The following is a 23,687-nucleotide window of genomic DNA, read 5'->3' on the forward strand; positions in this document are numbered from 1 at the left end:
TTGTATCCATGCTAAAATAACTATTTTTCCTTCTCACGCGCAATGCATCAATAAACTTACCACTGTAAGTTAACATAAAAAGGGCTCAACCGGAAGTTATAGTGGCACATAGAATAAATATTTACAATGTAGTTAATCTTGATAAAATATATGTTTATATGGCAGGGTTTTACTTTGCTGTTTAAAATATGTTTTAAAGAGCATTCATGTTGCAATTTGCTGGTACGTGGTGCGTAATTGATAAGAGACAGTCATCTCAGAAGAAAATGAGCTAATACGTTTAAGTAGAATAACGATTTTTAGGTAACAATAGGTAACAATGTTGATTTATATATTTTATGGGAAGATGGAGAGAAAAAATATCAAAATGTGTATAATATACATTTTCATATCTAAAACTTATTATGAGTGAGGACGATGACGATGACGAGCCACCTTTGTAAGAATTTGAGTCTTCTACCAGATATGAAAGCTATACTAGAGAGGACCATTAAACGACCTGTTTGAGAAAGCGACATCCATGTCTAATTAATCATGTTCATTTCCCAGGGTACTGTGTGTTTTATATAACTATCATGTTAAATGTTATATAAAAACTGTTTCCATTTTTTTGCAACAGTATCGTATTTTTTTTTCATTTCCTGTGCCGCTGAAAAATGTGTTGCATGGCATGGACATACGTCATGTGAATCGGTAAGAGTAGCTCAAAACGCTCTGCACTGCATGATATGTTATTTATTAATTAATAAGTTTGTGCCAAAAATGTATTGTACGAAAATAACCGATCATGCGCATTCCTTGAACAAAAAACATGTGGGGTGAGATGTATTTCGGAGTTTATGAGGTCCTTCCTTGCGAATTTTGTGGGTAATAGACGTACGCCATAATACCCCTACCTTATTCACTTACTTGACTCACGAAAGTTAGGACAAATTTCAAATGATAGTTGCAATTTGTTCAATTCCCAGATTTTTGTTTTTACTGAAATGTTTCAATGTTGGTGTGGTCTTGAGCTATGGGGGACGACGAAATAAACGGAGGAGTGGTGTGGTGACCAACCAAACTCACATTTTGCCGGAAACATGGATTGAACCCGGTCGCCTGGGTGGAGAGCGTATGTTCCAACCTCTGGGCTAACCACTCAGCCACTCATGCATGAATACAAAAACAAGTCCAATTTTAAGAGCGTTTTTACAATATATGCAACAAATATCAAAGGCCATCAACATGCTTAAAATCACCACAAGTGCCTTTTTTTTTACTGGGCTGATGTAAAACTAAGTGAGGTTTATAATAATTAAGATACATGAAGCACCTCATTCGACCACAAAACCATGCCATAGAAATGTAGTCTATCCGGTATTTTACAACAAGATACAAGAATCTTTATTTTACGTCGGATATGAACAACAATAAACATTAGCTCATGAGCTATTTCCCGACAAACAAATGTATATAGTATAACAAGTATAAATGAGCTAAAAGAAAGATTAAGAATATTGTATAAGCATTTAAGGTACAAAGACATAGTTAAAGCGCATAAAACACAAATTAAGTACAAAGGTACATTAAGAGCTTGGTGTATACAAGAATATCATTTGTACAAAATACCATTTGCTCCTTAATAGTAATATTGCGTGACACTTCAAGTGTGAATTACCTCATGATTAAATATTTCCGTCAATGTGCTTTTGTATTCTTAAAAAGCGGTAATTGTATCATTCTATACATTGATTGTGACGTCACTACGTCACTGAAATATCGTTTGTTGACACATTGGTTATTGTATAATATGATAAAGTCACACGTTTTAAGGCCTACGTATTCAATAGTGACATATGGCTCGGCTATGGAATGTAATTATTCAGTTTATGGAAAAGAGACACGTCGGAATGGATATAAATATGTCAGAGGTTTGTTTATCGTCTCTTCTTTCCATTAATAATCAAAGTTGTTTATAGCAAAGTCTTGTAACATATTTTATATGAATATATAGTAGTTATAAGATATGAAGCGTCAATGTATTTAATACTGGTCTCTAAATATGTCCGATTTCTTTTAAGTAGGCTACAGTCTAGTTACCATTACCGGAGCATTACCCATAGCGGATCACATTGATGTTCAAGACTGCGTATCGCGATAAACAGTTGACATTTTTAGATGATATTTTGCACACAGTATCTTCAAGGCATGTTCTTTAAAACGCATTGATATAGTCGTAATCGGAGCTGCTCTTTGTCAAACATTTCGGTATGTTTTGCTGACATGTATATAAGACTTTGTGACTTCCGTCTCGTTTTCAAAATCGAGGTTCAACATTATTCGCGGCCACATGCTACAACTCCGTTGGAAAGTAAGATGTTTACTCATTAATTTAAAGTCCATTTAGTAGTATTTCTGTCTGCAAAGGGCCATTTTAGATTTGATTCGTATTTAAGATTTTGCAATACCTTAAAACAAATGAAGAATTAGGACAACGGATCAAGCGTTATAATATGCGTATTGATAATATATTATATTAAAATATATGCAAATCTTGTTGATTCTCACAATACATATTCTCAATCTTAATGTTTTATTTATTTTCAATATTCAATATCGACGATCATCCCCACGCTTTTTTAAAAGCGTGGGGATATTGTGGTTATCTTCGCCGTCTGTCTGTCCGTCCGTGCGTCCGTCCTGGCCACTATCTCCTCCTACACTATTAGCACTAGAACCTTGAAAATTACACACATGGTAGCTATGAGCATATGTGCGACCCTGCACTATTTGGAATTTTGATCTGACCCCTGGGTCAAAAGTTATGGGGGTTGGGATGGGCCGGGTCAGATATTTTCACTCATTTGTTTATGTTATTTTACATTTACTTATTTATTTCTACACAGATTTACTTCAAATTGATACTGAACATCTCTAATGACAATACGGTAAGTCTCAACTATGCATGGCCCCATTACCAACCCTGGGGCGCCCCCTGGGTCAAAAGTTATGGGGTTTGGAGTGGGGCCGGGTCAGAGACTTTCACACATTTTTATGTAATTTTACATTAACTTCTTCATTTCTACACCGATTTACTTCAAAATGATACTGAACATCTCTTATAACAATACGGTCAATCTCAACTATGCATGGCCCCATTACCAACCCTGGGGCGCCCCGCCCACATAGAACATGCCCACCCATAATTTTGTTTTAACATAACTTCATTTATTCACCAATTGACTTCAAATTAATACTGAACATCTCATGACCAATATTTGAGCTATTTCAGCATAATTAAAATCAAAGCCAGATTGGCAGTCAAGACTCCAAGCTATTTCAGCATAATTAAAATCCAAGCCAGTTTGGTGGTCAAGGTCCCAATCTTTTTCAGAATTATTGAAACCCAAGCCATTTTGGATGTCAAGTCCCCGAGCTATTTCGACATAATCTAAATCCAAGCCAGATTGGCGGTCAAGACCGCAAGCTATTTCAGCACAACTAAAATCCAAGTCAGATTGACGACCAAGACCCCAAGCTATTTCAGCATAGTTTAAATACAAGCCAGTTTGGTGGTCAAGATCCCAAGCTATTTCAGTATTATTAAAACCCGAGCCATTTTGGCTATTTCACCATTTTCAAAATACATGCCAGTTTTGAGATCAAGATCCCAACCTATTTCATCATCATTAAAATCCAAGCCAGTATAGTGGTCAAGATAATCATACCGAGCTTTTTCAGCATAATAAAAGTCTAAGCCAGTTTTTTGGTCAACACCCAAAGTGATTCAGCTGTATTAAAATCCAAGCCAGTTTGGTGGTGAAGATCCTGAGCTAGTGCAGCCTAATTAAAATCTAAGAAAGTTTTGTGGTCAAGATCCCGAACTATTTCAGCATAATTAAAATCCAAGCCACATTTCCCACCCAGGACCCCGCCCACATAGGCCACACCCACACAAAATTGCCATTTCGGCCGTCCTAGCCGCTTTCTCCCCCTTTACTATTATCACTAGAACCTTGAAACTTAAACACATGGTAGCTTGCGGCGTGGGGATACGCGTCGGCTTCTGCCGCGCCATTTCTAGTTAAACATGATTCAAACAATTTACATGGTTTATAAGCTGCCCATGTCTTTATGATCTATTTAGGATTTTCAGCAGATAATTCACACAAGAACACCATGCATATAATTTAGATACAAGATCTCATATAGAAAACAGTTAATAAAAATAAAAATGAATATAATTTATATTTGGCAATATAACGTGGTCAATTTAAACAACACAGTTCATGTTTCGACAGTTCGAATAGCTTGTTAGATGCCTCCTGAGTTGTTTCAGTCACGTGATCCGTTATGGCTACAACTGATCCGTTAATGCATGAATTCTGCGGCGAAATAAAGGTATCACAAATACATTTTGCCTGCGTTTAAAAATAAGAGTATGTACTGAATCAGTAAGCAAAGGTAATATTTAATCAAACTGGTGTAAAAGAAGTTTCAAAACAGTTTTTGCTTTTCACCAGAACAACTGTATTATGCTACTGATCCGGTATTGGTAACTTGACCGTACCGCATTTGTTTTAGAATCGAAAGTAGAAACTAAATTATTTTACATCTGTAAACATGTTTTGCTTAAATAATTAAGTTTGGTTTTCTTTTATTCGAATGTATCGTTATATTGATGCTAACTCAGTTTTTACAATTTATAACACAACTTATAACGTAGTCGAAAATTAGGAATACAACATACGGGGATTCCCCAGCTGTTTTGAAAACGAAAGTACTAATCAGGATAATTGTGTGTTCATTTAATAACCTGGAATTAGTACTAGTTTGTAATAGATTAATATTCTTCATTCTTTTAAATGGTTATACATTAGCACGAACTTGTTATATATTACTGCACCGGCAGTATTAAATACAAACCATGACTCGCTAAAACAAATAAATCGTTGACCCATTAACCGCATGTTGTTACGTTGTTTAACGTACGCGGCCCTGTTGTCGTCTTGCTCTTAAAATCGGCAGGTTAATTTAACGCCATTTCCTTTTTTAAACTTGACATGTAGGTGAGAATATTGAATTAAATTCAAATTCCTATTTTAATGATGCGGCATTCTGAAATTTTTCCAAAAGCCGTCACACCACAAGACAAATCTTGTTTGTGTATATGGTAATTTCATGGTGTCTCCACACCGTCAAAGTCATGCATCAATTATATTGACCAGGCATTTCATTCGTAGGACTCCGTCCCACCTCAGTCCCTCCTATGTCGCGTCGTACCTTCAAATAAGACATTTGTTAAACAACAGGAAGGGCCAATTTATATGATGATTCTTGCTCAATGGCAGCGCGAGTCTGATTATCACTAATACCAGCAATCCTGATAATAAAACCCCCACATTTTGCTTTATTTTATGAACATGAATTTCAGAAATCTTAATAGCGTTCTGATGGTTAACTTTCCATGTGCATGTAAATAAAGTCATGTGTAACTTATCTTTGCTCTCCTGATTTGAGCAGGTAACACATGTCGGCACCGCACATTCACATGTGTCTCAAGTTCTCAACCATATGAAGTTTAGATTGTTTGGAAGATCCTACTGACTACAAGCAGGTCATAAAAAGTACGAGACTGATTGAGTTAATGTTTTTAATACGAGTCGTGTTCTGAGAACACTGTGCATATTGCGTGTGCGTAAAGTATCGTCCCAGATTAGCCTGTGCAGTTCGCACAGGCTAATCAGGCACGACACTTTCCGCTTTTATGGCATTTTTCGTTTAAATGAAGTCTCTTCAAAGCAAAAATCCATATAAGGCGGAAAGGGTCGTCCCTGATAAGCCTGTGCGGACTGCACAGGCTATTCTGGGACGCCACTTTACGCACATGCATTATGCCAAGTTTTCTCAGAACGCGACACATATGCACAAAGTTTAATGTTTTCGCAGCTTCTTAAAATTTTAGCTGTTATTTAATTAAATGTGCAGTTGCTTGATCCTACCGTGTATATGAACGGAATTATTTCTTGTTCATAATGAGGTTTATGATACATAGCATACACACCTGATTTAATTTCTGTTAAATGTTATACAGAAAGCTGAATGAATCGACTTATTTCTAACTTTCTGTCACATAGACAAACAATAACATAACCGTGTAAGCAAGAGTGCAAAATATCATGAACGACATCTATTCGTGTAGGAGTTATCATCAAGTGACAAAAGGGTTATAACATGCTTAACAAATTAATTTATGTTCCACTTGTTCTTGGAGACATTTTTCAACTCGTGGATCGCTTACATAAACAAAAATGCGTACTGCTCACTACAAATTGTGTCGCGTTCTGAAAAACTGGGCATAATGCCTGTGCGTAAAGTGTCGTCCCAGATTAGCCTGTTCAGTCCGCACAGGCTTATCAGGGACGACACTTTCCGCTTTAATGGTATTTGTCGTTAAAAGGAAGTCCCATCTTACCGAAAATCTTGTTTAGGCGGAAAGTGTCGTCCCTGATTGGCCTGTGCGGACTGCACATGCTAATCTGGGATTACACTTTACGCACAAGCATAATGCCCAGTTTTATCAGAACAAGACACAATTGTAAAGATGACCGAGAGGTTAGGGAAATAGCCACTTAATCTGTATGACTAAAGTTCGTATCCCTGTTGGCCAAGCTTCAAACATAAGTATTGAAATCCGTTAAATCTACATGTGTATCTAGATAAGGCATTTACTTTCTTAAAAAAACCATGTCACAATTTGTGATAAATCGCTGTAGTCAAAATTGAGACAGGATATAGATTGAAATTACCAGTTGCATAAGTAATTTTAGTGGTACCACTATATTTGAGTTACTCTTATGTATGATTTATATGTATTTTGCAGTTGTAACATGTCATTTCAATGCATTTATTGATTGTATTGTAAATGTTTATTTCCAATCTTAATGTACTTGGCTGCATGTAGTTGTGAAAGCGAAATGCAGCTCGATATTCTTATGACAATGCAAATCGACGATGTTGTAGGTCTGATTCTAAAGCATTACAGATCAGACATGTTTAAGTTAATATATGGAGATGATCAATATCCAACAGAAGTAACTAAACAAACGCGTATCAGAATTTTAAAAATGATATATACCATGCTTAACCATTTATTTATATGTTTGTTACACACAAATAAGAGCCATGCAAACTTGTCTGGTCAATTTAAAAAAAAGGCCAACATATATATGTTTTAAAATTGTATGTACATAATTAAACAGATGGCGGAAGGTGGGTACTGGCACGATGAATCAGGACCTGAATATGTGATACGTCGCAGCGGGATTTACAGTCAACATTCTCAGGTTTGTCCTTGCTTAAGAATTGTATAGCATTTCCTGAATTCCAATCGTGCATGAACCGTCTGGAAAACTTGTTGTTATTGTGGACGGAGCTTATGCGTTAATAAGGCGAAATTTCCCCAAAAGTTAAGACAATGATGAAATACAGAACAAAAAAAAGTAACACATACTCAAAATCAACGATTATTTCGCCAAAAAATTCTTAAAAAAAACAACAACATTAAAACCCGTAGTAGTAGTAGTAGTAGTAGTAGTAGTAGTAGTAGTAGTAGTAGTAGTAGTAGTAGTAGTAGTAGTAGTAGTAGTAGTAGGAGAAGTAGTAGTAGTAGTAACAGTAGTAGTAGTAGTAGTAGTAGTAGTAGTAGTAGAACAAGTAGTAGTAGAAGTAGTAGTAGTAGTAGTAGTAGTAGTAGTAGTAGTAGTAGTAGTAGTAGTAGTAGTAGTAGTGTACTGTAATAGTAGTGGTAGTTTTAGTAGTAAAAGAAGTAGTTGTAATAGTAGTGGTACTAGTAATATAATTAATAGTTTTAGGCTTTTTTACCAATGATGTTCATTTTGATTATGTTTTGCTTGCATTTCACAATACATTTCCGACATTTTATATTAATTTAAGCGGCAATTTCAGGTTCAGTGGGAAAATGCTTCAGTGGAGATGTGCAATGTGATGACCTGGCTGGGGTTCGGGCCCCACATCAGAAAGGCACGGAGAGACTTCTATATGGAGAATAATATGCTGCTAAATGCGCAGCATCTAGGTAAGGTAAAGATGATCACTACGGGTAGCAAAGCTGAGGGGCTAACGTGCCTTTATGAGAGTGACGTGGACAATATGTATGTAAAGGAGGATGTCATGTGTTTAGAAGACGGTTTGTCTGGTGATATGTTACCAAAGGAGACTACTTTGTTTACATTAAACACCGGTAGCTGCTACCACGGGCATTGTTGGCTATTACTAAAGCGACGTGGTACAGCGTTTAACCAAACTCTGAGCAATGCTCTGTGCGACGATGAAAATGGACGCTCTTTTCTGAACAGTGACGTGTATGTTACTGTGCTAAATAGCACCACACCTACGTCAGACGAGGTGCGTCATTCACGTGCAGGACCATCAATGCCGACGTCAATTGGTGCATACCATCAAGACAGAGTACTTTCTTTTGCCTGTGACTGCCCTAGCATACTTCAAAAATGGGCTGAACGACGTCGTAATTGGCCAGCGCCGGATATCGTTCAGAAAGTTGTATCATTGAGAGCATTCGTCACTCCAGTTGGATACAAAGGGAGTGAAAACAGAGCTGTCGAGTGGAGAATAGGCTTTAATACGGGGGAGAACGAACTTGTGAGCAGTCTTAATAACACTCAGGTTTACATATATGTTATATTAAAAATGGTGGTTAAGGATATATTAAAGCCAATCAACAAGGAAATTACATCTTACACCGTAAAAAATTTAGTTTTTTGGCTTGCGGAGAACAATCATCAAGAATTGTTTACTGAAAGGAATTTATTTCACTGGCTTTGTGAAGGATTGAAAGAACTAAGAACTGCTTTATCAACGACAAAACTTTCATATTATATGATACCAGAAAGAAACCTTATGGACTCGTGTGGTATGAATGAAAAACAACAACGAACTTGGGTAGCAATAATAAACGAATTGATGAACGAAGGTCCACTACTCGTACTCAAATTGCCGAAGATAAGGCAAGCAATAGTATCGCACCCAGTGTCTTTGTTCTGGTACGGCCAGAGGAGATTTGAGCTCGAACTGTTGATGCTGAAATGCATGAACCGACTCGAACAGTGCAAGGCTGCGGATGGTATTTCTAATACATCGGATAGTATGTTGAACTCGATACTTACACGTATAGACCAGATTGTAAGAGAGGTCCGTCAGAGGATGATTGAAGAAGGAAGTTGTGTGAATGAACTGATGGAGATTCATAATAGGATACTTATGTAATGAACTAATGCGTGCTTTGTTTAATTTACCAAAGCAAATAAATCTATTATTGAGCCCATATACCTGAACATTTGTTAAATGAAATTGATGATTTTAATGTATTTTTTTGTCAAGATGAGTGGTTTAAATATATGTATATGTTATTATTTAATAAGTTGTATGCATATCCCAAAATCAAAATATCTTCAAATGGACACATTTATTGTTTGTGTATACTGTCGATTCCAATGAATTAGCTAATTCCTAAATGTATATATGTAATTTGTTATCGTTCTGTATAGCTAACGATAGAACAAGTACAAAAATATTTAAAAACATATTAAAGGTTCATATTAAAGATATTCTCCCATAAATGCAGACATGTATGGTAACCATGCATAGTTCCACTTTTCAAGCAGAATTACTAACAATGTAAATATGATGAAGATGTTTATTAATACGTATACAGTATGTTCTTAAACTTACTTTTCCTATTCCCGACTTCAGATGAATTCCAAATTCAAGGGATCTTTTCACGGTTTGGTAAATTGACAAAATTGAAAAAAGTTGTTTCAGATTCGCACATTTTCGTTTTAGTTATGATATTTGTGAGGAAACAGTATTACTGAACATTTACCATGGTCTAATATAGCCATTATATGCATCTTTTGACAATTTAAAAACCTAAAAATTATAAAGCGTTGCAACGCGAAACGATTGAATAATTTGGAGAGTTCTGTTGTTGTCGTTAAATTGTGTGAAACTACAAAGATCGCTCATATAATGCATAAAATACTTTAACCAAGTATGCTAGGCAGAATAGCCGAGCGGGCTGATGCGTTTTTACTCCAGGACTCCGGGAGTCACTGGTTCGAGTCCAGCTGCGGCTACTTTTGTTTCCCTATTTTAAATTTTATTCTTGATTTTTTATTAGAGCTTTTAAGATCCAGTGTTTACATTTATCAATATAAAGCATTTAATGACTTATTTCAAAACATGCCAAAACTGTGAAAAGGCCCCTTTAAGCTTTTTTTAATCAGAACGTCCACTTGAATGCTGAATCTTTATAAACGCACTATGAGGTCTAAGTGTTATGTTAAACAAATGCTATGCATTATTGGTTATTGTGTTGATTTGTTTGTTCGTTGTTATGTCAAGAAAGCTCAAATTTCAGAAAGTTTAAATTGGTGTTGATAACGCATAAAAAACAATCACATACAGATACATATGCATGTTTTCATTACTGTATGCATTTGTTTAATAACACAAATCTGAAAAAGAAATATCCGACGGTTTATATTTATAACGTGTAATATACACAACTATGCTAGGAAATTTATGATGCATTTCATTTCTTGTGCGCATGAGCGACAGTAAATGATACTAATCTGCGCAATGCTGATTTCATGCAATCTACCTGCTCAGTATATTGCACTATGCTGCGTTTTACACGAAAATGGACGTCAATTGTGTTAAATTTATTATTAAAAGCCGGAACCATGGGGTCTTTAACCAAATTGTTTGTAAATAATGAATGTACTCTAAGTCATATATGATAAATTATTCTTATTGAATAATTTCTTTGCAGATACGACCATGCCTTATATTGCTTAAAACTTGCGTCGCAATATGAATCGTAACATGGTGCCCCTTTGATGCTTTTCATCAACTGCTTTCTTGTAATGTCTTTTAGTAAGATGCATTATTCACCCCTGGATGAATGGCTATGCCTGTCGCTTCATTAAGATGATGGATGCTTCAATGTTGTGTTGATCAAGTCCCAGTTTGATCATGTCTGTTTTCGGCGCAGTCAAAATTACTTTGTTGAAACTGAGGGTCAAGTTTATGCGCAATGCCTCCCAGCCTGTTCGTAAATCTATCGGCAGCGTGTTAGTAGACAAGACAGTCTGTAGGGTACATGATGATATCGGACTATTTCTTTCTCTGAGTAAAATAATATGATATGCAAAATGATTGTTTAGATCTCAGAGAGTGGTTTTCAAATATACATGGTTATGACTTTTTTGTATAAAAAGCATACTATTATGTTTTTGCATCTTTTCATTTTAGATAATGTTAAGATCAACCACAAATCAATCTACAAACAAATCATTCACATTTCACGTGCTATTGATATTTATTGTGATTTTAAAAAGAAAGACGACAAAATTACATTTACCGAATGTTGAGCCAGTGTTTACTTGACCTCCGTTTTTTATAACACCTTCGTGTATTGTGATGTTGACTGTTTTGGGCGTGGTTGGTTACAAGTTTTTATTTAGGTGTGTTAGGGTACGACCCCATGCATCAGAGTTACATTAAGTTAAGCTCTGATTGAAGGAAAAATTACTTTTCTGTTGGCTGTCATGGTAAAATTGGTTCACACCCCGTAGTATTGTCATAATGGTCAGGGCAACCGTGATTAACCCCTTTAATAACTACATTTGCTTTAAAAACATGCAACAATAAAAGCGGTTGAACACTTATCAGTTTATCGAATAACAAGGGTGCAAGTCCTTACTATGTGGGGTGACCTGTAAACCACATTATACACACATAGCCATCTGAGAAATAAATACCTCTCATTAAAACGGTGTTTCATCGTTATTTCTCAATAAACCGATACAAGGAAAATGACCACTCCACTTCTTTTAAGGGAGACAATAAGAACACCATTTTGCAAAGATCTTCCAATAGAGTCAAGGCGAATTGTTTTAACTCAACTCTTTTATATTTAAAATGCTTTAAAGTAAAATTCAAGATATTCACTAAAAGAAAAAGAATACAATAATGGTCTCGCCCCATGGCGGATACGTTTTTTAAATAGAGCAAGTTTGGTGAAGGTGTGTTTGCAGTCAGGTGATATAATAACGCGAAACATATTTGATATTGAATATCTTTGGTAGTTGAAGATGTTTATGTAACAGTTTATTGTTTATACAATAGACAATTATCCATGAGTATACCGCACATAATTGATATAACAAAGGAGTGGTCAAGTGACTAGTATAGTGTATACAAATTAAATAGACTACATTTTCATATACAAACACAAAAAAATGCTAGATGTATATCCTTGTTTTCATGATAAATCTACAAAAATGTTAATGTATGAATGTGGTCCAATTGATAATAATAATAAGATTAAACAAGTTTAAAAGCTTTGTTCAAGTATAATACAAGATTGTCATTCGTTCGAACATTTTCGGATTTCATTAATTCAACAAATTTAAACACATTTGGCTTTTTCCAAGAGTAGTTATCAATGTAAAACTTTCATATTTCTGTATATATTTTACAGTTTACATTCAATTACAAAGTGATACTCATCTTCGAGCATATAGATTAATATTACTTTATTCTTTTAAATGGTTATAAATCATTAAGATTTTTTTTCATATGTAACATAACGGTATATAAATTTAAGTACAGATAGATTTAATAATAGGGAAATATTTTAATAATATGTTTGAGTATTTAACGTTGCTGTATGTTGCGGGTATTTAGGAATTAACATAACAGATGTCAGTACGGAAGGGACATGTAATGAAGTTTGAAAAATTGATTATGGAAGTATGGTTTCATTTCTCCAATGTAGTTCAATTATCGGGAACATTCGGCTCGTACATAACAAGCCCCAATTCAGATATAGTATATAATGAAATTTAAATAATTGAAATATCCAATTTCCCAATGAACATAACCAATGTAAGTTCGGATTGAGTGTGTATCTTATGGGTATCGGGGTTTACGTAATCGATTATAGGAGTGTTAGGTTTCACACTACTAATGTGGTTTGTCCATAGAGAGCATCTGTTTGTATGATCAAGTATGCAAATGAAATGAGGTCTCCTGTTCCCAAAGTGATAATTGTATATTGCACTCTTCTGCTGTGACATGTGGTAGGTGTATAAGCGATCCTTCCAATCAACAAGGCTTATTCGAAGGGGTGGGTTTAGAAAATCGGGGTAAGAGAACAGTTAACCAACCAAGAGTGAGATAGGAAATATCTAAATTTTATGTTCATGTACCTTGGAATAAAATGCTGTGTTTTGTTGTAAGAAAGACAATTGGAGAGCTAGTTTGACAATCGAGTAGAGTAGTCACGCTTTCTTGACGTGGTGGCCATGTCGGCCACCGCGATGTAAAATTGTATTTCATGAACATTAGCAAGCGTTGTGTTAGAGAATATTCAACAGAAATAAATCTCGATGAAAACAGAAATGAACTTTGTTTGTTACTGTGTGTTCTCCGCGAACGATACGTAATTACGTGACACATATTACTGTACCGGCAGTATTGAATACAAACCATGACTCGCTCAAACAAATAAATCGTTGACCCATTAAACGCATTTTTGTTATGTTTGTTTTACGTACGCGGCCCTATTGTCGTCTTGCTCCTTAAATCGGCAGGTTATGTAAACGCCATTTCCTTTTTTAAACTTGACATATATGTGAGAATATTGAATGAAATTCAAAAGATATATTCCCTTGGCTTGTTTCAGCAATGGAAATCATCTTTTAACATACCAACTCTGTTATGACCGTTTCACGCAATTCTTAAAACCATGGACATCTCAAAAGTTTCATGGGTGCGATAACAACATGTGAACTACCGGTATTGTGTGTGTTGGCTATGTCGTACTTTTAATCAATAAGACGCGTGCTAAATGTTGAAAGCATGTTGTCGGAAAACATGCCCTTCAACTTAAAATAAAAATAATTGGTATTTGTACGGATATTAATAAAGCCTTTAAGGCACACACGGAATTTAGACGCATACGAATGCTAGATATTTGTTCATATTGATTGGAAAACAAATTGAATTACTGACCTATAATAATCCATAATAGATTTATAGACGCACAAATTTTAGCCGTTTTTGGTGTTTGTTGTTTATATGGGTTTTTTGTTGGGGAGGGGCATTTACAAACGTACCCCCACAGAGATGTGTATTTGCTTATTAAAATGCTTAACTTTGTTAAAAATCATTTTCACCGTTGTTCACACACGCATGATCCAGAATCCTTAACAACTATCAGATATCAGTTGTTTTTTTTAAAGAACACACCTAACCATTTTCCTATTGTAATGATACGGCATTCTGGAATTTACCGAAAAGCAGTAACATCGCAAGACAAATTTTGTTTGTGTATATTGTAATTTCATGGTGTCTCCACAGCGTCAAAGTCATGCATCAATTATATTTACTAAACATTTCATTGGTAAGACTTCGTCGCGTCCGAGTTCTTTCTATGTCGGCGTCGTACCTTTCATATAAGACATTTTTTAACTACCGGACGGACCGATTTATATCATGATTCTTATTCAATGGCAGCACGAGTCTATTTATCACAAATACCAGCAATCCTGATAAGGAAAAAGAAACACATTTTGCCATTATGCTTGATTTTATGAACTTGAATTTCAGAAATCTTAATTAGATTATTGATGGTTTATTTTCCATGTGCATTTAAATAAAGTCATGTGTCACTTATTTTTTCCATCCTGATTTAAGCAGGCAACACATGTCGGCACCGCACAGTCACATGTGTCTCAAGTTCTCAACCATATGAAGTTTAGATCGTTTAGAAGATCCTACTGAATACAAGCAGGTCATAAAAAGTACGAGACTGATTGAGTTAATGTTTTTAATATGAGTCGTGTTCTGAGAAAACTGGGCATAATGCATGTGCGTAAAGTGTCGTCCCAGATTAGCCTGTGCAGTCCGCACAGGCTAATCAGGGACCACACTTTCGGTCTAAATTTGATTTTGTTACTAAGAAGAGACTTCATTTAAACGAAAAATGTCATAAAAGCGTAAAGTGTCGTCCCTGATTTGCCTGTGCGGACTGCACAGACTAATCTGGGACGACACTTTACGCAAATGCATTATTCTCAGTTTTCCCAGAACTCGACACGTATGCACTAATTTTAATGTTTTTGCAGCTTCTAACAATTTATTTTAGCTGTTCTTTTATCACTTTACTTTGCAGTTGCTTGATCCTACCGAGTATATGAACGGAATTATTTCTTGTTCACAATGAGGTTTATGATACATAGCATACACACCTGATTTGATTTGTGTTAAATTTTATACAGTAATCTTAAAGGGGCTTGTTCACACTTTGATAAATTGACAAAATTGAAAAAAAATGTTTCGGATTTGCAAATTTTCATTGTAGTTATGATATTTGCTTTAAAAAAATACCAAATCGTTTCCATTCTCTAAAATCTCCATTAAATGCAACTTTTGACGATTTGAAAACCTGAAAATTATAAAGCGTCTCAGACGCGAAATGAGTTATTTTTAGTCAGAAATTGTGAATGGGATCCCAACTAGTATACAAGAATGCAGCCTGCGCATGCCCGCTGCGCTTATCCGGTTTTGGTTTACAAACAATGCATTTCATTTCTGTGATCGAAAATATAAAAAAAGAGAAACAAAAGCCGGAGCCAGCGACATCGATCGAATTTATTCAATCTTGGCGACAAGACTGAGTGTTTGCAGAACCATAGGAGTATCGTTGGAAGAGACGAAGACAGGGTAATGGCTTAAACACACGAATTGTAAGTCATATTTTAGAAGCTACGTTTAGTTTTTTGCAAGTGTTGCCTGTTTACAAAGGAATTTTAGCAAAAGTTTGGATAGGTATTTAGTTTTATTATATGGATATTTTACTCTTCAACGAAACCAGATACGCACTGATAACATAATTTGTTCATTGCGCGTTTTAAAATAAGCCTTTATGCCCCTATGCCAAGATGTTCGTATCAATTTAATGAATTCGTTATAACTTATAAGGAACACTCCAACACGAGTCAAATGAAGCATCAAATTAATGATAAATGATGAATTATGAATGATTAATTTATTCGGTATATATTATATTATAAAATATAATGGTATGCAAATGTATATGTTATATTATGATATGATAATATGATTATACAGTTTATTCCCTGATTTTAACATCAATTTTGTTGTTTCTTTAAATTGATATGTGATCAATTTTATATTCTAAAACAAACCTTCTTTTTAAGGTATTTAGGATGACGTGCCGGCCAAACTATTGCAAGTTTGACTGTTCAGCATAATGTTAGAACAACAAACTCTTCACATATGCACGGTCATCAGCCCCCGCCAGGTCCTGTCCTGTCATTTGTGTCACAAGGAAGTACCACACCTGGTCAATGTCATGAATTAGAGAGATAACATCTTACTTAGAGTATGTCTGTCTTAGCATATTTTAATTGATAAAATAATATATTTATATTCAATAAGATTCTATGAGCTTCCTAAAGTTCCTTGGTAATATAATTGCTTTATCATTTTTTTTTTACCAGAAACTTTTTATGTTATGAAAACCAGAGGATATCCGATAGCTGGTTTTTTTCTGAACCGTTCAGATAACTTGCATGGTGATTGGTCATGAAATTATTTCAATGCCATTCTCCTCCAATCTCTAGTTGTACAGTAATTATCAGTTAGTGACTCAAGTATGATAACTTCATCATATAATAAGCTCTTACTAGTGAATCAAGAAGCCAAGAAAATTATTGGTAGGTTCATAAGTTAATACTGGTGAATCAAGTTGCCTAGAAAAGTATTGGTAGGTTCATAAGTTAATACTGGTGAATCAAGTAGCCCAGAAAAGTATTGGTAGGTTCATGAGTTAATTCTGGTGAATCAAGTAGCCCAAAAAAGTATTGGTAGGTTCATAAGCTAATACTGGTGAATCAAGTAGCCCAGAAAAGTGTTGTTAGGTTCATAAGTTAATACTGGTGAATCAAGTAGCCCAGAAAAGTATTGGTAGGTTCATAAGTTAATACTGGTGAATCAAGTGGCCCAGAAAAGTATTGGTATGTTACCTGATTGTCATGATATGAATAAAATAATGTTTAAAATAGCAAACAAATTTCATACATAGTTTTTATGATAAGTTTTAGTGTACATTTCAAAATTACAAATATGCTTATATGTTATTTCAGAGTAAATTGAAGGCAGCCAACAATTGGATGGTGGTGCCAATCAATGAAAAGAAGGGATACACGTACATGCACTGAGTACACAGAGATCATCAAGGAAAAAACCCTTTGATCAAAGTTCCTTTTTGATTCAGCTTATCCAAAGCTGATTGCCTCTACAATTCCCCCTTATATATCCACCTGCGGCTAATGAGGAGCTGCAATATCCAATAGGTCAAGGGAAAGCAACCCGGAAACAATATGAAGATTTACTCATACAAATTGGTACATGGTGTATGTAACTATGTTGTTTTAACTAACTTCAACATACCATTATTATGAATTAAAAAATTGACAAAGCTGAAATCAATGATAACTGACTATGGGTAGGAACATGTTGTGTGAATTTGGCAGCATGGTTTTATAGGATGTATACCATTGAGTATGAAAGTGCATGTGTGACCCTGGCAGTTTTTTCAGTCAGTAGATGACTTTAGTATTTAAAATGATGCTTGAATTTATTTGTGTAATATGAAGGTGTGACCAAATGTGTGACATTATGGTCGACTGTCCTGTCATCATCATGGTGATAAAATGTGATTTTAATAAGTGAACTGCTTATAAACATAGGGAAGAAATATCATTGATAAAATAGTGATGAACATAGCATACAAGTGCCCTGAAATGCCAATATAATATGTATTTGAGTTTTAAGTGTGTAAGGTATTGTGAATTTTGTTAATTGTTTTGTTATAAAAACATAGGATCCAAAGTATTCAAACATAGATCACTCTGAAAAAGAAGAATAAGTAAAAACCTTGTCTGGCAAATAACTACATAAACAATGGGCCAAGTTCCAGATTTTTTTGTCACAAGTCAAGACCATTAACAGGAATTGTTGACTCTTATAAGTGTTATGTATCATGATTTGTGTTAAGTTTTTTATGGGATGCGTGATCAAACATGGTGAATTCATTGTTTTGTTATTACAATAGAGGATCCAAAGTATTTGATCATAGGTCACTCACTCTGAAACAGAAGAATTTGTGAAAACCTTGTCTGGCAAATAGCTAAATAAACACTGGGCTCATCATTTTCCTGATTTTTTGTCACAAGTAAAGACTATGAAAAGGAATTATTGACTTGTTTAGGTATAAGCTACCATAGTCAATGTTGAGTGCGTGCTGCACACCACATTTGTTTATGTTCCATTAACAATGATATCAAAGCACAATGCTATATATAGATTATGTATTGTTTTCCATTGTTTATCAGTCTATAAACAACCATTTATTGTAATAGCCTTACATAAACTGTCATAAAGATGATAAAGTGCTGTTTATCCATAAATAAAAAATTGGTGGAATTCAGAAATAATTTGATCTGTCAAATGTTGAAAGTTGGAAACATTTATTCAAAATGTTATCAATTATAGTTTTGTTTCATGAATATAGAGTATTATGTTTTGTGTTCATTATGTTATGGATTTTGTTGTTTTGGTTTAAAATGTTTTAATAAATAACATGAAGAAATAAGAAGCTAGTTGTTCAATTTTGATTTATTATTACATGTATATTACACAGCAAAACATTACTGCAAGAATGTTAAGTGAACACCTTATTATAATACATGTTGAGTTCAACACTGAACAAAAGAATATGCATCAATTAAAAACGACTCATAATACATTATTCTATGAAACTGCATCATGATTGAAAAGTTAAAGAGCATATAGACAGCTAAAACCAAAATAGGTGAGCCTTGCACTGGGAAAATGGGGCTAAATGCATGTGCCTAAATTGTCGTACGAGATTAACATGTGCTGATCATACCAATCAGGCAGACAATTGCTGCTTTATTTTATTTTTTGTTGAAAGGGAGTCTCTTAGAGAAAATTCAGATAAGGCGGAAAGTGTTGCCCCTGATTAGCCTGTGCAGTCTGCACAGCCTAATCTTGGACAACCTTATGTACATGCATTAAACCCCCTTTTCCCAGAGCGAGGCGGCTCAAATATTTATTAAATGATTGATTAAGTCTTCCACATAACATCTTTTAAGAAACTTTCAGTAAAACATGTTTATTTGATGACAGGCATGGCAAAATCAGTAGTAAATTCATAGTATTAATTTGTGTTACATTATAATACTTACATATTGTTGCTGGTTATAAATGTGGAAAAAGTTTCAATATGCATTGCTAAAATACATGTTAATTTTCTAAGAACTGCCCCTTTTATTTTAGGAATACTGTATGTATGCCCCTGTAATATTTCTGACAAAAGAACAAGATAAATAAATAATGATTAATAGAACAGTAAACTTGGTTTTCATTTTGTATACAAAGGATAATTATGTTCTTATTATTTACACTATACTGAAAGAAATAAGATGACATCATTTAATAAAGAATGCATTACTGAAGATTCAAATTTAAAGCAACCGTTTATCCACTTAAATGTTGCAAGCATTCTTAAACAACAAGACTAAAAAAGCTGTTAACAATAATTTTATTAACTACTTCCTTTCAAAAAAAGGCAGGTACAATTTTGTTGTCGTCCCGTTGAAGGTGTCCATGTATCCAAAGGATGTACTGTGATCAATCTGTGTCCTCCACATCTTCAGTGCCAACACGTTGTTCTGAAACGTTTCCTGGATAAGGAGGGTGAGAGGATCAGTCACCACTTAACCTTTTTTCTGAAAAATATGAACAGATAAAAAACTCAAAACCCCTCTCTAAATCTATCTATATATATATATTAGCTGTTATTGTCCAACTTTTAAGACGCAGGAACATAATGGCCACTGTTTCGACAGTAAATGAGTTAAATTTTCTACACTTTTGATTTTAAGCTGAGACAATTACATGAGTAGTTTTACGTGTTCTATATTCATATTACAAGCAACAATATTTGATAAAGATAAAATGCATTACTAATTCCGTTAAACTGGCCCACAGACAAATAAAATATTTGATATAGATAAAATGCATTAATAATTCCGTTAAACAGTCCACAGAAAACTAACATATTTGAAATAGATAAAGTGCATTATTAATTCTGTTAAACAGGCCCACAGAAAAATAAACATGAAAAATGGGTCATATTCAACAACAGTAAACATACTGGTCTCTGGCTTGTACAGTATTGTCAGGCCATGCCACAACAAAGCTGGTCTTCATCATGGTCTACCAAATGGACAATTCTTGCAAACACACCATCATGGTTAGCTTGAGGATGGTCCAAGCTGGGCCAGGAAGGCTGTCAGTGATAACTGCTGACTGTCTGGCAGCAATTTCCTCCAACAGCTCCTATGCTTCTGTATAAGTAAGGTGGTCTATGATATCCTTGAAAAGACATTTCTGCATTTAACAATGAATGTTTTGAACATAAAGCTAAGAATTTTGACACAAGATGTAGCTACTTGTACATATAGAATTTTTTATTTTTCATGACACCATTTTTAAACATTCCTATCAGTTTTTTTTTGTAAAATGTCAATATTCACCTAGTGTAGTGTAGGATCATTTTTTAAATTCTTTGCTCATGTAGCAACACAGTTTTACATACAAAGACTTTGTTTTATATACATGTATCAACAATTAGTGCGTTGAACTGTGTTTTTTTCTGTTTCCATTCAAGAAGATTGTGAAATGACATAAAAAAAAATCAATGAAATCTCAACTTGCCTGAATATCTGAAAACATTATCTACAAATTATTTCAATATTCTCAAATAAAATCAACAAAAAAAATGCAGCTAAATAAGTATAACGTTTCTGTTTCTTGTACCAAAGTGACAAAATCCAGTGATCCCTTCTTCATAAACTTCTTGGTTTAATTATGGATGTATCCTATTGAAAAAGTAAATACACAATTTAAACCACTTTTTAAAACTATTTATGGTCTCTATTAAAAAAGTGAGTTGTAAATATGTGGTATTATTATCTAATAAGTTTTCTTCAACATTCAGGAAATCAAATCTTGAGGATATTCAAAACAAATGAAAAAAAGAGGAATATCCAGAATATTCTTGGCTTTTACAAATATAATGATACATGCATTTCAGATGACCTGTATTTGATTTATTCAAAATACAATGTACTGTTGAAATACACATTTATCAAAATATATACGTGCTTTGCTAAATTAACAAAGAATATAAAGATAAAATACTTTAAATAAAGAAACAATAAGATGCACGAAAATAAATTGGGGCGAGTTGTCTCTTGGTTGGAGCGAGTGACCATATGATTGATGCGAGTTTGTTTTGGGGCAAGTTGGTATTGAGGCGAGTTGTCTGGCCCCAGCTACATGCATTTGATGCCATGAATTACTAAACTGTGTTACTATTTTCAAAAATATTTTGGTTATTCAGTTTCTTAATAAAAAAGCTGTGCAGAAGAAACTGATATAAATACATTAACCCTTTGCATGCTGGAAAATTTGTTATCTGCTAAATGTCATCCGCTGAATTTCTAAAATTAGCCATGTCTTTGATTTTTTTTCCAAAAATACTATCAGAATAGCAAACAGTTTGGATCCTGATGAGACGCCACGTTCTGTGGCGTCTCATCTGGAACCAAACTGTTTGCAAAGGCCTTCAAAATTGAGTTCCAGCGCTTAAAGGGTTAACAATGAGTTTTGGGTTTAAATTTATAAACTACCAGTACCATTCAAATGCATTTTAGTTAATAATAAATGTCATTGTCATATAACACACAATAATGAATATGTCAATAAATGCACAGCATCTTGAATTGCCTGCCAACAAATAATGTTGTCACTGGCAATTATGAGGAAACAAAAAGATACTGTAATGTTTAAATGATCTCATTACTCCAAGGCTAATGATAAATTTAATTTATTTGCGCGAATACTAAAGTTAATTCTGTATTCAACTTGGCTTTTAATTTTAGTCTCTGTCTGTAACTTAAGTGTAAGTGTATATTCATATACTTATGTAACGAAAACGAATCATTTGATCAGTTATACTATTTCAATCTACTTTTATAAAAAAAAATCATACGCACTATTGAGTTTTACAATAAAAAAACATGTTTTACCAGGCTTTTTCCGCCCTATGCCACGGGTCCGAAATTCGGCCCCATTCCCAATGCAAATCTGGTTGTTTTTTTCCCAATTGAACAAAAAATTCCCAATTAAAAATTGATTTCTTTTTTTTTTTACCCTTAAAATATATAAGTTGACCTGATCCGGTGGGTGTAGAAAATAGAAAGTATTGCATAATTAAATTATCTGTTGCCTTGAATTTGTTTTTAAAACTGTAAAATATGTTAATAATTATTTAAGACTTTCCTTATTTTCCTCAAAATCCGGCGCTTCGCGCGATTTTTTTTAACCTCAAAAAAGGCCAAGCCTTTTTCCCAAATTCAGATTAAAAAACCTTCACTTATCACACATGTTCATAATATTTTGTAAAACTTAAATAATAAGTTATCCAAATAGTCGTTATTTACCAGTTAACGGCTTCTTTGAAATATAAGAAACACTATTTACATGCGATGATTTTTCAATATTGAGCCAATTTTGCGATTAATTTTTTTCCCAAAATGGGGGTTTTCACGACGCGAAATTCCCAAAATTCCAGTGTGGCATTTTTCCCAAAATGGAGCGGAAAAAGCCTGTTTACCTTCTTCTTCCGTGTTTGACAATACAGGTTCCGCCATATTTGTTGTTGTTGTTGTTGTTGTCACAATGCGTGTTTATATTTAAATTTATATTTAAAATCTATATTTAGTCGGGGAAAAAACCGATCCAAGGGTCAGTGGTTCGAGCCTTGGTGCGGCTTACTTTTTTCTTTCTTATTTTAACTTTATTTTTGTTTTGGACTGGAGCACGTTATTTGCGATGTTTAAATTTATGAATTTAAAGCATTAAATGAAAAACTTCAAAAAAATGCAATTTAAGTGTGAACAAGCCCCTTTTAAGTGATATTATGGGCATCTAACAGTTTATAGGTGTCTATCGCAACCGTTGTTTATTTTTGGTGTTTTCACTTTATATGCACTTATATTTGTTAATGCAGCATCACCATACTAAAACAATATCGCGGAAGAGAAAAATAATGCATTTGAATATCAACCGTACTTTCGTTTGAAAACTGATCACGCATGTACAATGTGAACCTAAATTTAGTTTTAGTGCAGATTCGTTAATACGACACGAATACACCATTTTGTTTTACGGATCATTTCGGCTTACATGACTGGGTGGGTCACGTAAGAATATCGAATATTAAATATATTTTTTATAAACAACTGGTAGCAAGATGAGTTGCAGATAATTGGTCAGTAACCACATTTAAACTTACTCTTGTGACCTGTAAATTTTTTTCAGCTCAATTCAACAGTGAAAAATGCTCATAATATCACTTTAATGAATCGACTAATTTCTTACTTTTTGTCACATAGACAAACAATAACAAAACCGTG

General features: G+C 34.2%; 1 protein-coding gene and 2 long non-coding RNA genes across 5 annotated transcripts; 2 read left to right on the top strand and 1 right to left on the bottom strand.

The window, feature by feature from the left end:
• Positions 1–1,875: 1,875 nt before the first annotated feature.
• LOC127846552 (uncharacterized) lies at positions 1,876–13,456 on the top strand. Of its 2 annotated transcripts, XM_052377910.1 has the most exons (4): positions 1,876–1,913; positions 5,506–5,609; positions 7,245–7,328; positions 7,951–13,456. In XM_052377910.1, exons 3-4 carry the CDS (start codon positions 7,245–7,247, stop codon positions 9,286–9,288), a joined length of 1,422 nt encoding a protein of 473 aa, XP_052233870.1. In that variant the 5' UTR covers positions 1,876–1,913; positions 5,506–5,609; the 3' UTR covers positions 9,289–13,456. The 2 variants fall into 2 exon arrangements, with proteins under 2 accessions (XP_052233870.1, XP_052233869.1); XM_052377909.1 differs by lacking the exon at positions 5,506–5,609 and having other exon boundaries at positions 1,892–1,913.
• A 2,201-nt stretch (positions 13,457–15,657) lies between these two features.
• LOC127844915 (uncharacterized) lies at positions 15,658–18,755 on the top strand. The gene is made up of 3 exons (XR_008032971.1): positions 15,658–15,839; positions 16,314–16,498; positions 17,262–18,755. It is a non-coding gene; the product is annotated as an uncharacterized LOC127844915 (long non-coding RNA).
• A 19-nt stretch (positions 18,756–18,774) lies between these two features.
• LOC127844914 (uncharacterized) lies at positions 18,775–22,933 on the bottom strand. Of its 2 annotated transcripts, none has more exons than XR_008032969.1 (3): positions 22,886–22,932; positions 20,360–20,580; positions 18,775–19,931 (listed from the first exon to the last, which is right to left on the bottom strand). It is a non-coding gene; the product is annotated as an uncharacterized LOC127844914 (long non-coding RNA). The 2 variants fall into 2 exon arrangements; XR_008032970.1 differs by having other exon boundaries at positions 18,781–19,931; positions 20,360–20,552; positions 22,886–22,933.
• Between the last annotated feature and the right edge of the window lie 754 nt (positions 22,934–23,687).

This window comes from Dreissena polymorpha, chromosome 9, assembly GCF_020536995.1.
Source record: "Dreissena polymorpha isolate Duluth1 chromosome 9, UMN_Dpol_1.0, whole genome shotgun sequence".
Classification (NCBI taxonomy): Eukaryota; Metazoa; Mollusca; class Bivalvia; order Myida; family Dreissenidae; genus Dreissena; species Dreissena polymorpha.